We start from the raw sequence: 14,481 nt of genomic DNA on the forward strand, positions 1-14,481 counted from the left end.
GTACTGTGCGTCTTTCGAACTGCCACTGAAAATATATTACTTGAGAGAATACTCAAAGCCCAAATTAGCCATTAAATTACACAGTTAGGATATTATGCTTTAAACTGTTTGAATTGAATATCAGCTCAGTTTTATCTGCTAGTTAATAACTTAACTATAGGTAATAGTATATTGCAAAACATATTATCATTTCATATAACAAGTGCATAAAGAAAGATTTCTTATGTATTAAACGCCAATAAAGTTGCCATTAAAGTATATCTAAAGCTAAAGCCTTTTTTAAAGCTTTGAATAAAGCAGAGATGGTTAAAACCCCTGGCAAGTTTTTTTTTTTTTTTTAGGTTCCAATATGGAGATATACTTTCAATCCCTGTCTCAGACATAGAATCAGAATTAGAATAAGAAAATGTATTATCATTTTACAATAACATTCATAAAAGTGAACAATAACATTCATAAAAGTTGTAGCTCCCTCACAATAAGGTTCCATTCCCACTTGTGTGACTTGTCATGTCATGTCATTTGAACATCAAAGTTGCAGCCCATTCTTTTAAATGGCACCCATTCAAATTGGAGTTGCAGCAACTTTGAAAAGGTGCCTGAACTACTTTGGTGCGACTTTTCATGTGACTTAGATCCATTGAGTGTAAAGTCGGATCAAAGTCGCACTGGAAATTGTGCGACTATGGAGTTGCGCTAGTGTGAATGTAGCCAAAAAGAATTCCACACCTAACATTAAAACTGAACACAATACTCATACCATAATAAATACATAACCCCCCCAGTTTATTCCAAAACACTTCTAGCATTCAAAAGCCACATGGATCGAGGAGAGAAGCTATTCCGCAACCTGGCAGTACCGGAGAAAATACTTTTTTTTCCTCTACAGTCCTCCGCTCTACCAACTGAGCTATCGAAGGAATTATGGAGAAAATACTTTTATACCGTCTACCACAAGGTAGCAAGTTATTCAGAACATTACCAGGATGTGAAATATTCTCTAAAATAATAATTGCTCTCTGAAGGCACCTCCCCTCCCCCAATTCCTCAAAGCTTGGTAAGCTGCAGTAATTGTATGTGCTGTTTTTATTACCCTCTGTGAGACATTTCTGTCATGCCCCATGTAGAATCCTGTGAGAAATGTGATAAGTTAACACACTTTCAATTGCAGCTTTATAAAAGTTAATGAGGCCCTGCTCTGAAAAGCCTGCCCTCCATAGCGTCCTCAAAAAATATCGTCCCTGATGAGCCTTGCCCACCAGACAATGGCGAGCACCAGAGTCCACCTCTAAGCAAGAGACACAAGTAATGCCCTGTACACACGGTCAGACTTTCCGACGGAACATGTGGGATCGGACTGTGTTGTCAGAAATTCCGATCGTGTGTGGGCTCCATCTGACTTTTTCCATAGGAATTTCTGACATACGAAGTTTGAGATCTGGATCTAAAATTTCCTGACAACAAAATCCGATCCTTTAAATTCTGATTGTGTGTAGACAATTCCGACGCACAAAGTGCCACGCATGCTCAGAATAAATTACGAGACGAAAGCTATTGGCTACTGGCCTCTTTATAGTCCCGTTATACGTAATTTACGTCACCTCGTTCTGAACGATCGTTTTTTCCGAAAACTTTGTGCAACCACGTGTATGCAAGACAAGTTTGGGCCAAAATCCGTCTGAAAAAATTGGACGGATTTTGTCGTCGGAATGTCCGGCCGTGTGTACAGGGCATTAGTGTCATAAGTGTATAAAATAAACAAAAAGGGGCTGCGGTATCTTTGTATTAAGGGACTTGAAATACAAAACCCTGTTTACAAAAGGTTGAGCTCAGTCCCCCAAAAATTTAGCTAAATTAGCAACAAGTTTCATTGGCAAAACTGTATTAAATCCATAACATCCTCTGGAGATCTACTGTATGTTATCTAAAAGCAAACTGGTAGCTATCCAGCCTTGGGGAACTACACTGTTTAGTATTAGTTAAGATTCATTTCTCAAAACATTTAACTACAATAGAAGTCAAAACCACGTGACAATAATCGTTAAGGCAAGAAATACTAGACTTCTTTGGGATTGGAAATTTTTTGACGATTTCAAGCAAGAAAGCACCACCTTTTGCTATTAAAGAAATCCACAACAGACATCTGCCAGTTGAAAGGCACATTTCGTTACTATGCCTGTCCCTGCAGATTTTCTCTTATTAACCCCTAACAGACCTAAACGCATGTCCTGAGCAACATGAGGCTTATCCCCCACTAATATAGGGAGCCTTCTAATTTTATAATTATTTTGTTGATTAACCACTTACCAACCACCTCACGCATATATACTGTGGCAGAATGGCACAGGCAGGCAGAGTGGGTATGTTACTCACCTCCCACGGGGTGGGGGGTGCATTACGCCCCCCCGGTGCCCGAGGCGGTCGGCATTGCTGCAGGAGTGATCCGTGCTGAGGGGGAGGCCACTGATTCATTGCCACCCCCTCGCGATCGCTCCCGGCAAATGGAATGCTTCCTCTGCTTCTGTAATGTAAACAGAAGCAGAGGAAGTGAAGCCATCACTCCTCGTGAAGCCATCCAAGTGAGTCTGCACCAACACTACACTTACAGTAGAACACGCAGGCACACTAATCACCCCCCAATCACCCCCCTGCACCCCCTGTCACAGTGACACCAATAGCAGTTTTTTTTTTTTACTGATTACTGCATTGGTGTAATTTGTGACTGTTATAAGTGGTAGGGCAGTTAGTGGTAGGCCCCTTTAGGTTTAAGGTACCCCCCTAACCCCCCTAATAAAGGTTTAACCCCTTGATCACCCCCTGTCACCAGTGTCACTAAGCAATCTTTTTTCTGATCGCCGTATTAGTGTCACAGGTGATGCTAGGTAGCCAGGTAAGTATTTAGGTTCGCCGTCAGCTTTTTATAGCATCAGGTATCCCCATATACTGCCTGATGAAGGTTTTAACCCTCTGATTGCCCCCTAGTTAACCCTTTCACCAGTGATCACCGTATAACTGTTACGGGTGACGCTGATTAGTTAGTTTGTTTGTGTCAGGGCACCTGTCGTTTATTACCTAATAAAGTTTTTATCCCCTGCCCCACGCCCACAGCATACACCTCCCTTAGTGTTATAGTATCTGAACGGATCAATATCTGATCTAATCAGATCTATACTAGCGTCCCTAGCAGTTTAGGGTTCCCTAAAATGCAGTGTTAGTGGGATCAGCCCTTCTAGCATCTGCGTTTTGCCCCTCTATCAAGCCCAGCCCACCCAAGTGCAGTATCGATCGATCACTGTCACTTACAAAACACAACACACATAACTGCAGTGTTCGCAGAGTCAGGCCTGATCCCTGCAATCTCTAACAGTTTTTTTGGTAGCGTTTGAATCAGTCGCCAACAGTCAGGAGCTTTTTTACCTGTGAGTCTCACTAGTGTACCAATAAATTTAGAGCCCAAAATGGCAAATCGAAGGTACACTAGTGAAGAGGCCTACACGTTTCTGAGCATGACAGATAGTGAAGAGGAAGTCAGAGACAGGCTTTACATGTAGTTTTATGGTTTACGAGGGAAAAGATAGCCACGTAGAGCCGCCAAACTACATAGGGAGCACTGGCAAGATTGTGTGGGACTTGGTGTCACCCTTATTCGGAAAGAGGTACCACTTGTACGTGGACAATTATTACACGAGCGTGACACTTTTTAGTCACTAGTTTGATCATCAGATTGGAGCATGTGGCACCATGCGATCTAATCGCAGGGGCTTTCCCCAGCGGCTTGTAGATTCCTGAGAGAGCCTGCTTCAAGTGTAATAATTTGCTCGCTGTGAAGTGGAGGGTTAATAAGAATGTTTTCGTTCTGTCCTCCCTTCATGCAGAAACAACGGTCCAAATTACTACGATGACTGGTGTTGTGGAGAAACCCCTCTGTGTCCACAAATATAACCAAAATATTGGAGGGTCGGACCTCAACAACCAGTTGTTGGCGCCATACCTAGTTCCCCGTAAGGCCAGATGCTGTTACAAAAAAGTGTCTGTTTATTTATTTCAATTGACTTTGCTGAGCGCTCATGTGCTATACAGAGCTTCAGGATGGACTGAATCCTTCCTTAAATTCCAGGAAGAAATCGTCAGAGCCCAAATGCAGTAAGCTGGCTGCAAGAGAGGCATTTTCCTCCCGAGTACCCCTACCCAACGAGCCCCCCAAGATGTTGTGTCTGCAGCAAGCGCGGATATAGGTGTGACACCCGCTATTATTGTCCCTCTTGTCCTGACAATCCTGGTCTTTGCATTGGTGAATATTTTGAACGCTACCATACACTAGTTGATTATTGGCATAGGGTACAGCACTGCACAGACTAGGCACACTTTCACAAGGTCTCCCATGTATGCCCATCATTAGAAGTATTCTAATGTTGGGCATACCCACCAATCAATATTTTTTTCGTTCAGCCCACAGGCTGCATGAAAATAAAGATTACAATATATGCCTAACAAGTACTGGCATGTTGCTGGACTTTGAGTGGTTATACCAGAATGGTGCCTGCAGGTTTAGGTAGCATTCTTTTCATCCAGCGGTCGGCTTTCATGTAAAAGCAATCCTAGCAGCTAATTAGCATCTAGACTGCTTTTATAAGCAGTGGGAGGGAATTCCCCACCGTCTTCCATTAATTTCTCTGGCTCTCCTGTCCCAACAGGGAACCTGAGAATGCATCCGGCGGTTCCGCCAGCTGACCATAGAGCTGATCAGAGATCAGAATCCAATCATCTCTATGGCCTAAGAAACCGGAAGCTACAAGCATTTCATGACTTAGATTTCGCCGGATGTAAACAGCGCCATTGGGAAATTGGGAAAGCATTTTATCACACTGATCTTGGTGTGGTCATATGCTTTGAGGGCAGAGGAGAGATCTAGGGTCTAATAGACCCTAATTTTTTCAAAAATGAGTACCTGTCACTACCTATTGCTATCATAGGGGATATTTACATTGGCTGAGATAACAATAAAAATGATACAAAAGCAAAAAATGAAAGGAACAGTTTAAAAAAATAAAAATAAAAATAAAAAGTACCCCTGTAACCCCCAAATGACCCAATTTTGGAAAGTAGGCAACCCAAGCTATTTACTGAGAGGCATGTCGAGTCCTTGGAATATTTTATATTTTGACACAAGTTGCTGGAAAAATACACTTTTATTTTTTGCACAAAGTTGTCACTAAATGATATATTGCTCACACATGCTATGGGCATATGTGGAATTACGCCCCATAATTCACTCTGTTGCTTCTCCAGAGTATGGGGATACCACATGTGTGGGACTTTTTGGGAGCCTAGCCATGTACGGGACCCCGAAACCCAAGCACCGCCTTCAGGCTTTCTAAGGCTGGATTCACACCTATGCAGTTTTAGTGCTTTTTGCATTTTGCAGATTTGCACTAAAGTCCATTTAACATGGTTTCCTATGGAACACATTCTGTAGAGCAAATCTGCAAAATGCAAAAAGCACAAAAAAATGCATAGCTGTGAATCAAGCCTAAGGGTGTAAATTTTTTATTTCACTCCTCACTGCCTATCACAGTTTCGGAGGCCATGGAATGCCCAGATGGCACAAAACCCCCATTTTGGAAAGTAGACAACCCAAGCTATTTGCTGTGAGGTATGGCGAGTATTTTGCAGATCTTGCTGTTTCTTTTCTTTCTTCATTTTCAAAAACAAATGAGAGCTGAAAAATACTCACCATGCCTCTCAGCAAATAGCTTCGGGTGTCTACTTTCCAAAAAGAGGTAATTTGGGGGGATTTTGTGCTATCTTGGCATTTTATGGCCTTCGAAAACTGATAGTGCGGTAGTGAGGAGTGAAATCAAAAATGTATGCCCTTATGCCACGTACACACGATCAAACAATCCGGTGGAAAAGTCCGGGAAACTCAAGTCCGCCAAACAACCCCCCCGTGTGTAGCCTCCGGCATACTTTTTTGACCCGAAAGTACGGCGGACTTAGAATGCCGTGTTGCACACCAATCTGCCCGCCGTACTCACATTTCGGCGGACAATCCGGCCGTGTGTGTGCCAGTCCGCCGTACTTTTGAAATGAGCGGACTTTTCCCGCCCGGAGAAAAGTCCGCTCATTTCGAGCGGGTCTCCAGGTAGGCGAGGGCCCGCGAAGGAGACGTTGCTGGCCCCGCCGCCTGGTATGGACTTAAAGGGGAACCCCAACGCCAAAAAAAATCGGCGTGGGGGTCCCCCCAAAGTCCACAACAGACCCTTGTCCGAGCACGCTACCCGGCCGGCCAGGAAAGGAGGGGCGAGCGAGCGCCCCCCCCTCCTGAGCCGTACCAGGCCGCGTGCCCTCAACATGGGGGGTGCCTTGGGGAAGGGGGGGCCGTGCGGCCCCCCACCCCAAGGCACCTTGTCCCCATGTTGATGAGGACAAGGGCCTCTTCCCGACAACCCTGGCCGTTGGTTGTCGGGGTCTGCGGGCGGGGGGTTATCGGAATCCGGGAGCCCCCTTTAATAAGGGGGTCCCCGGATACCGGCCCCCCACCCTATGTGAATGAGTATGGGGTACAATGTACCCCTACCCATTCACCTGTAAAATAAAGTACAAAAAAAACACAACACACGAGATAAAATACTTTATTGCACAGCTCCGGGGTTCTTCCGTCTTCGGGGGTCTTCTCGCCGGACTCCTCCGCTATCTTCTTGTAGCTCTTTTGCTAGCGGAGGAGTCCGGCTTTCTTCCTCGCCGCCGGCCTCTTCTCCCGACTTCGGGGGTCTTGTCCCCCTCTTCGGTTCTTCTGCCGGGCCACCGCGCCTTCTTCTAGCTCTTTACAGGCGGTGGCCCGGTCTTCTGTCGCCGCCGCCGCCTTCCGTTCTTCTTCTTCTTCTTCTTTTCCTTCTTCTCCTGGAGATGTTGACTCGACGCTCTCTCCGGCCACAATGCCAGGGACGCGCTGCGCGGCCACTTATATAGGGACAAGGGGCGGTGTCACATGGCTTTATGTCACATGGGCTGGTGTCACATGGTGACCCCGCCCCCCTTACGATGTCACAGTCCCCATGTGACCCATGTGACCAACCCATGTGACATAAAGCCATGTGACACCGCCCCTTGTCCCTATATAAGTGGCAGCGCAGGGCGTCCCTGGCATTGCGGCCGGAGAGATCGTCGAGTCAACAACTCCAGGAGAAGAAGAAGAATGGAAGGCGGCGGCGGCGACAGAAGACCGGGCCACCGCCTGTAAAAGAGCTAGAAGAAGGCGCGGTGGCCCGGCAGAAGAACCGAAGAGGGGGACAAGACCCCCGAAGTCGGGAGAAGAGGCCGGCGGCGAGGAAGAAAGCCGGACTCCTCCGCTAGCAAAAGAGCTACAAGAAGATAGCGGAGGAGTCCGGCGAGAAGACCCCCGAAGACGGAAGACCCCCGGAGCTGTGCAATAAAGTATTTTATCTCGTGTGTTGTGTTTTTTTTGTACTTTATTTTACAGGTGAATGGGTAGGGGTACATTGTACCCCATACTCATTCACATAGGGTGGGGGGCCGGTATCCGGGGGCCCCCTTATTAAAGGGGGCTCCTGGATTCCGATAAGCCCCCCGCCCGCAGACCCCGACAACCAACGGCCAGGGTTGTCGGGAAGAGGCCCTTGTCCTCATCAACATGGGGACAAGGTGCTTTGGGGTGGGGGGGTGCGCGGCCCCCCCTTCCCCAAGGCACCCCCATGTTGAGGGCATGCGGCCTGGTACGGCTCAGGAGGGGGGGGTGCTCGCTCGCCCCTCCTTTCCTGGCCGGCCGGGTAGCGTGCTCGGACAAGGGTCTGTTGTGGACTTTGGGGGGACCCCCACGCTGATTTTTTTCGGCGTTGGGGTTCCCCTTTAAGTCCATACCAGGTGGCGGGGCCAGCGGCGTCTCCTTCGCGGGCCCCGCCTACCTGGAGACGCGCTCGAAATGAGCGGACTTTCCTCCGTGTGTGTGGGAGAGTCCGTTCATTTCGAAAGTACGGCGGACTTAGTACGCCGTATTAGTCTGCTGAAAAAGTGCCGTGTGTGGGCAAGTAGCCCGTTCGGAAATTTCGACGGACAGTCTGGCGGACGTCCGCCAGACTAAGTACGTTGGACAGACGGCTACGTGTGTACGCGGCTTTAGAAATCCTGAAGGCAGTGATTGGTTTTCGGGGCCCCGTACGCGGCTAGGCTCCAAAAAAGTCCCACACATGTTGTATCCCCATACTCAGGAGAAGCAGCAGAATGTATCTTTGGGTGTAATTGCACATATGCCCTTGCCATGTTTGAGCAATATATCATTTAGTGTCAACTTTGTCCAAAAAAAATATAAAAAGTTTGTCATTTTCATGCAACTTGTGGCAAAATATAAAATATTCCATGGACTCAACTTGCCTCTCAGCAAATAGCTTGAGGTGTCTACTTTCCAAAATGGGGTCATTTGGGGGGAGGGTTTATGCCATCTTGGCATTTTATGGCCTTCAAACCTGTGATAGGTAGTGAGGAATGAAATCAAAAATTTACACCTTTAGAAATCCTGTGGTGCTTGGTTTTCGGGGCACCGTACGTGGCTAAGCTCCCAAAAAGTCCTACACATGTGGTATTCCCGTACTCAGGAGAAGTAACAAAATATATTTTGGGGTGCAATTCCACATATAACTATGGCATGTGTGAGCAATATATCATTTAGTGACAACTTTTTGTAATTTTTTTTTGTCATTATTCAATCTGTTGGGACAAAAAAATGTAATATTCAATGGGCTCAACATGCCTCTCAGCACTTTCCTTGGGGTATCTACTTTCCAAAATGGGGTTATTTGGGGGTATTTGTACTGCCCTGCCATTTTAGCACCGCAAGAAATGAGATAGGTGGTCATAAACTAAAAGCTGTGTAAATTCCAGAAAATGTACCCTAGTTTGTAGATGCTATAACTTTTGCGCAAACCAATAAATATACATTCATTGACATTTTTTTTTACCAAAGACGCGGCTGAATACATTTTGGCCTAAATGTATGACTAAAATTGAGTTTATTGGATTTTTCTTATAACAAAAGGTAGAAAATATCATTTTTTTTTTTAATTAAAGAAAGTTCTATTTTTGGGAAAAAAAAGGACACAAATTTTGTTTGGGTACAGCATTGCATGATGGCGCAATTACCAGTTAAAGCAGCACAGTGCCAAATTGTAAAAAGTTCTCTCATCTTTAGGCAGCTTAATGCCGCGTACACACGTGTAGCCAACTATCCGGCGGACTTAGTCTGGCGGCCTTCCCGCCGGACTGTCCGCCGGACTTTTCCGAACGGGCTACTTGCCCACACACGGCACTTTTTCAGCGGACTAATGCGGCGTACTATGTCTGCCGGACTATCCGCCGTACCTTTGAAATGAACGGACTCACCCACACACGCGGAGGAAAGTCCGCTCATTTTGAGAGAGTCTCCAGGTTCTTTTGTCGCCGCCGTCACCGCTGTCGACGTCTTCTGTTCTTCTCTTCTTCTCTTCAGATGTTGCCTCGTCGCTCTCTCTGCTCACAATGATGGGGACACGGCGCTTGGCGACTTATATAGGGACATCACCGGATGATGTCCCCCCCCCCAGTATGATGTCACAGTCCCAGAGGATGCTGGGACTGTGACATCATACTGGGCGGGGACATCATCCGGTGATGTCCCTATATAAGTCGCCGCACGCCGTGTCCCCGTCATTGGGAGCAGAGAGAGCGACGGGGCAACATCTGAAGAGAAGAAGAGAAGAACAGAAGAACAGAAGACGGCGACGACAGAAGACCGGGCCACCGCCTGTAAAAGAGCTAAAAGAAGGTGCGGTGGCCCGGCAAGAAGAACCGAAGAGGGGGACAAGACCCCCGAAGTCGGAAGAAGAGGGAGGCGGCGAAGAAGAAAGCCGGGCTCCTCCGCTAGCAAAAGAGCTAGCAGAAGATAGCGGAGGAGTCCGGCGAGAAGACCCCCGAAGACCCCCGGAGCTGTGCAATAAACTATTTTAACCCTTGTGTGTTGTGTTTTTTTTTTTACTTTTATTTACAGGTGAATGGGTAGGGGTACATTGTACCCCATACTCATTCACATAGGGTGGGGGGCCGGTATCCGGGGGCCCCCTTATTAAAGGGGGCTCCCGGATTCCGATAAGCCCCCCGCCCACAGACCCCGACAACCAACGGCCAGGGTTGTCAGGAAGAGGCCCTTGTCCTCATAAACATGGGGACAAGGTGCTTTGGGGTGGGCACCCCCCATGTTGAGGGCACGCGGCCTGGCACGGCTCAGGAGGGGGGGCCGCTCGCTCATCCCCCCTTTCCTGGCCGGCCGGGTAGCGGGCTGTGGACCTGTACACACAATCGGATTTTCTGACAAAAAAAATGTGGATTTTCTTCAGAAGGATGTTGGCTCAAACTTCTCTTGAATACACACGGTCAAACAAATGTTGGCCAAAAATTCTGAACGTGAGAACGTGGTTAGGTACAACACGTACGACGAGCCGAGAAAAAGGAAGTTCAATAGCCAGTGCGGCTCCTTCTGCTTGATTCAGAGAATGCATGAACTTTTGTGCGACGGACTTGTGTACACACGATCTGACTTTCCGACAACAAGTTTTGTTGTCTGAAAATTTGAGAACCTTCTCTCAAACATTTGTGTGTGGAAAATTTCCGACAGCAAATGTTCGATGGAGCATACACACGGTCGGACTTTCCGACAACAAGCTCATATCGAACATTTCCCGAACCTGTGTACGCAGCTTAAAAGTTATGTAAGGCCCCATTTACACCTGAGCAATTTTTTGCTTAACACTTGAAGCTCTAGAACATTTATCAAGGCAAATCCCATTCATTTCAGGAGCCCCTGTTCACATCTGAGTGTTCTGTCGTCTAAAACAAAATGCCTGTCACTCAAAAAAGTACTAAAAGGGCTTCTTTTTTGGCAGATTGGAGGCAGATTGGGCCCCATAGACTTGAATAGGAATACCCAAAACATAGCAACATAAGTGTTTTTTGAGCATTTTGTCACTCTTAACAGTTTTCACATCCCCACCAGTAAACTGTTGTATAAAAAATAAAAAAAAACTCTGACACTGAGATTATGGATTCCTATTGGTCTTTGCATGCTTGAATTGATTGATGGTATACCCACAACCCTAAAGGGGTGCAAAGCTATTTTTGCAGAACATTAGGGTGTGAGGGAAAAAGTGTCGGTGAGTGTACATTGGGGAAGTGGAGACACGTTTTCTATCACATGGTGTGGTATCAAGTCACTCAATCCACTAACCTTTATCAAGGATTTTTTATCTATTATTGGACATTTTTTATTATGGACTATTTTTTTTTATGTTCATTTTCCACGCACTACTATTCACTGGGTGTGTAATCTATATGTGTATTGTTCACATTATTGTGTGTTCATCACCACTATTTACCTTGAGGTTATTTTACACCGTAACCCTATAGAGGTACTCTTGATAATGGCAAGAATTGGCCCTGCTATCAAAAATAGCCATGATATGCAACTGTCAGTTTTAAGATAAGTATAGGACCATTTCAAGGACTTTAACGGTACCAGAAAATGAACATTACATAGTCTTATAAAATAGTAGTGATCCTTCTCCTTGATGCCACGTAATCTCTGATGCTTTTGCAGGCTCACTAAGCCTTACAGTATCTGGAACTGCTTTCTCCCAGCCACCTACTATTCTCAAGGGTTCTGGGGATGGAAAACCGTCTGTTAAGGGTTTGGTGTATGTCTTGCTCTGCCTCAATGCCTCCAAAGCTGCGAGAATCCTCCTCCCTCTCCTCTTGTGTGTTCTGTGGCATTGCAAGAATGGTGTCTGCATAAAGCGGACTTTGAGAGGAAAAGAAGTCCTCCTCTTTCTCCAGCTGCTCTGCCTTGAGTGCCCCATCCATAATGTCATGCAGAGAACACAACAGGGATTGTGTCACTGATGCATGCATGTGGGTGGCAGTGACTGTATTATTATTTTTTGCTGCAGCAGATGGGGCAGAGAAATTTGCCTGCTGTAGTCTACAGCTGGTGGTGTGCTACTGGCAGATGTGCTGGAAGGACCTGGGACACCCTGCACTATACCATCACCCCTGCCAGTGGAGGCTGCTGAGGGGTCATGAGGTATGGGGGGGGAGGGGAGACCGGAAAGGTGAGGAGTGAGGAGGAGCAGAATTGCATTCCTTTTGTGTGGCTTCCAGGTGCTCTTGCCAAGCCCAATGGTTGGTGTTTTTGCCACGCTTGAGGTGCTTCAGGTGCTTGAGGCAAAGTTTGACATTTTAAACAGTGTAATCAGCTCCTTATGTGTTACAAGGGCGGCAATTGGTTATTTCTTTTTTTCATTTGCTTACTTTTTTTACTTTATTGCTGTCACCAGGGGGTGATAAGGGCCTTGTGAACAGTGTATAACAATTATGACAGATACTTTTTGGAGAAATATCAGGGGTTAAACCCCTGATGTTTCTCCTTTGTGACACAAAAGTATTGAGGACACAGAGTTCTCAATCTTCTCCTCTACTGTTCAGCACTCATTAACACTGAACACAGAATTGCTCCACATTGAGCTCTGCAATGTTCATTCACAAAATAAAGAGATGCTCAAAAATGAGAGTCTAGTTTACTGACCTCCCCACTTATCATCCTGAACATGAGATGGAAATGAACCCAGGGCCTTGATCTCATCACCTTTGAGGACATGGGGGGGGGGGGTGCATCAGCACTACAGGAGGAGGACACACGGGCTGGGGAAGAACAGGAGACTGTCAAGGAGCAATCACACATTTTTTTTTTTTTTTATGAATGACACATGATTGACAGCTTGTCAGATGCTGATGACAGCTATTCATGAATTACCAGAGGCTGGGGGGCCACTCATCATAGCAATTCACTACTAGCAGTTTTGATATCGCAACTGAGCTAAAAAGTGCCCATGTAGCTTAAGACTTATTTTGTTCTACTTAAAGTGGACCTTTAACCCACTTTACAAGTCTGCATGAATACATTCTTAACCTTATTTTAAAAAGTTATAGTATTTATCTTAAAAAAAAGCAGTCCCTGAAATACAGTCAGTGATGATGGCAACAGTCTACTGCAGGCAGGAGAAAGCATTTCCTCAATCTCCCCCAACGAAAAAACTCAACTTTTAAACTAGTTTGATTAACAGGTATGTGTATGCCATTTTGTGAACACAGCCAAGAGCTGCATAGGCACCAGGATTACATGAGTGGGCCTGAGCCAGCATTCCAGTCCAGGAAGTAGAGGATGGCTCTTAAACTCTTTCTAGAGATAAAATCAGATGAAGGGAGTTGTAGGGGGAGTACTGCAATAGGTAATAAATATCTGTATGTGTTACGTACTGTACACATAACTTAGGATGCATACACATACCATAAAAATGGATCATGCACAAATAGGAACAACATTTCTACTGTACTAGACCATACATAACAGTTATTACAGGCATTTGATAAACATAATCTGTTAAATATATGTTTTCTAACGTTACAGAATAGAAATATGCCTTAGCTCTGTATATAAAGTTTTTTAGTTTTTTTTTTAACATGGGAGCTCTTGTTTAGCTCTGTAACAAAGTATATGATATATGATGAAATATGATATTGAAATACATACTTACCAGTGTCATCATCATATCCACAGGACTGACTTTGTTCGGATTCATCTTATAGAGCAGTTTCTTAATTTGCTCAAATGTAGGCCTTTGCACAATGTTTTGGCTTCTACACCTCCTGATCAGCTGTAGTAGAAATTAGAGAAAGTAGAAATCCAGGGTATTTTTGATGTCAGATCTGGATCAGTCGCAGTAGCACATAGATACATTGCAGTCTTCATGTGTAGTGAAAAGCCTCTGCTGTGATATCACTGAGACAGGTCACCTTGGATTAACTTAATACATTGGCATAAAGTGATCTAGGTATTAGACACAGCACAAGTGCTTCTCAATTGATAACAGCAGTCTTTTGTTTGCAATATTGAGGCCTGTATTTTCACATTTTTCTAAAACTGATTTGAATTAACTGTTCTTGTTTTTAAAACGGCACAACGTCTTTGGTCGATCTTTCAGGATTTTTTTGAGCACTTGTATAGCCATTTTTGCAGATGTTTTTGCTTCAGCACAATTTTAATTATTTCTAGCCAATGGAAAAAATGTGTGATACACAGGTTTTTTCCTTTTTTTTTGGAGGTTTCATTGCGGTGAAAATTGCTTGACGTTTGAAGCTTGTAGCTCAAAAGGAGTACTTTCTTTATATACAAGCTTCAAGTGACACAATGGGGGTTATTTACTAAAGGAAAATCTAATTTTCACTGCAAGGGCACTTGGAAATAAAGTTGCTGTAGATCCGAGGGGACATGCAAGGAAAATAAAAAACAGCATTTTAGCTTGCACATGATTGGATGATAAAATCAGCAGAGCTTCCCCTCATTGCAGATCTACCCCTTATGCCGCGTACACACGACCAGACTTT

General features: G+C 45.3%; 1 protein-coding gene across 1 annotated transcript in view; it reads right to left on the minus strand.

Moving 5' to 3' along the window:
• The window catches only part of LOC143975852 (atrial natriuretic peptide receptor 1-like), a 294,297-nt gene that overhangs the window by 153,365 nt on the left and 126,451 nt on the right, over positions 1–14,481 (minus strand). Inside the window, exon 16 of the mRNA XM_077478411.1 lies at positions 13,632–13,751. Within this exon, the coding sequence (XP_077334537.1) occupies positions 13,632–13,751 (120 nt within the window). The remainder of the gene's footprint in view (positions 1–13,631; positions 13,752–14,481) is intronic.

This window comes from Lithobates pipiens, unplaced genomic scaffold, assembly GCF_037356315.1.
Source record: "Lithobates pipiens isolate NorthernLeopardFrog02 unplaced genomic scaffold, aLitPip1_a1.2 Scaffold_13, whole genome shotgun sequence".
NCBI lineage: Eukaryota > Metazoa > Chordata > Amphibia > Anura > Ranidae > Lithobates > Lithobates pipiens.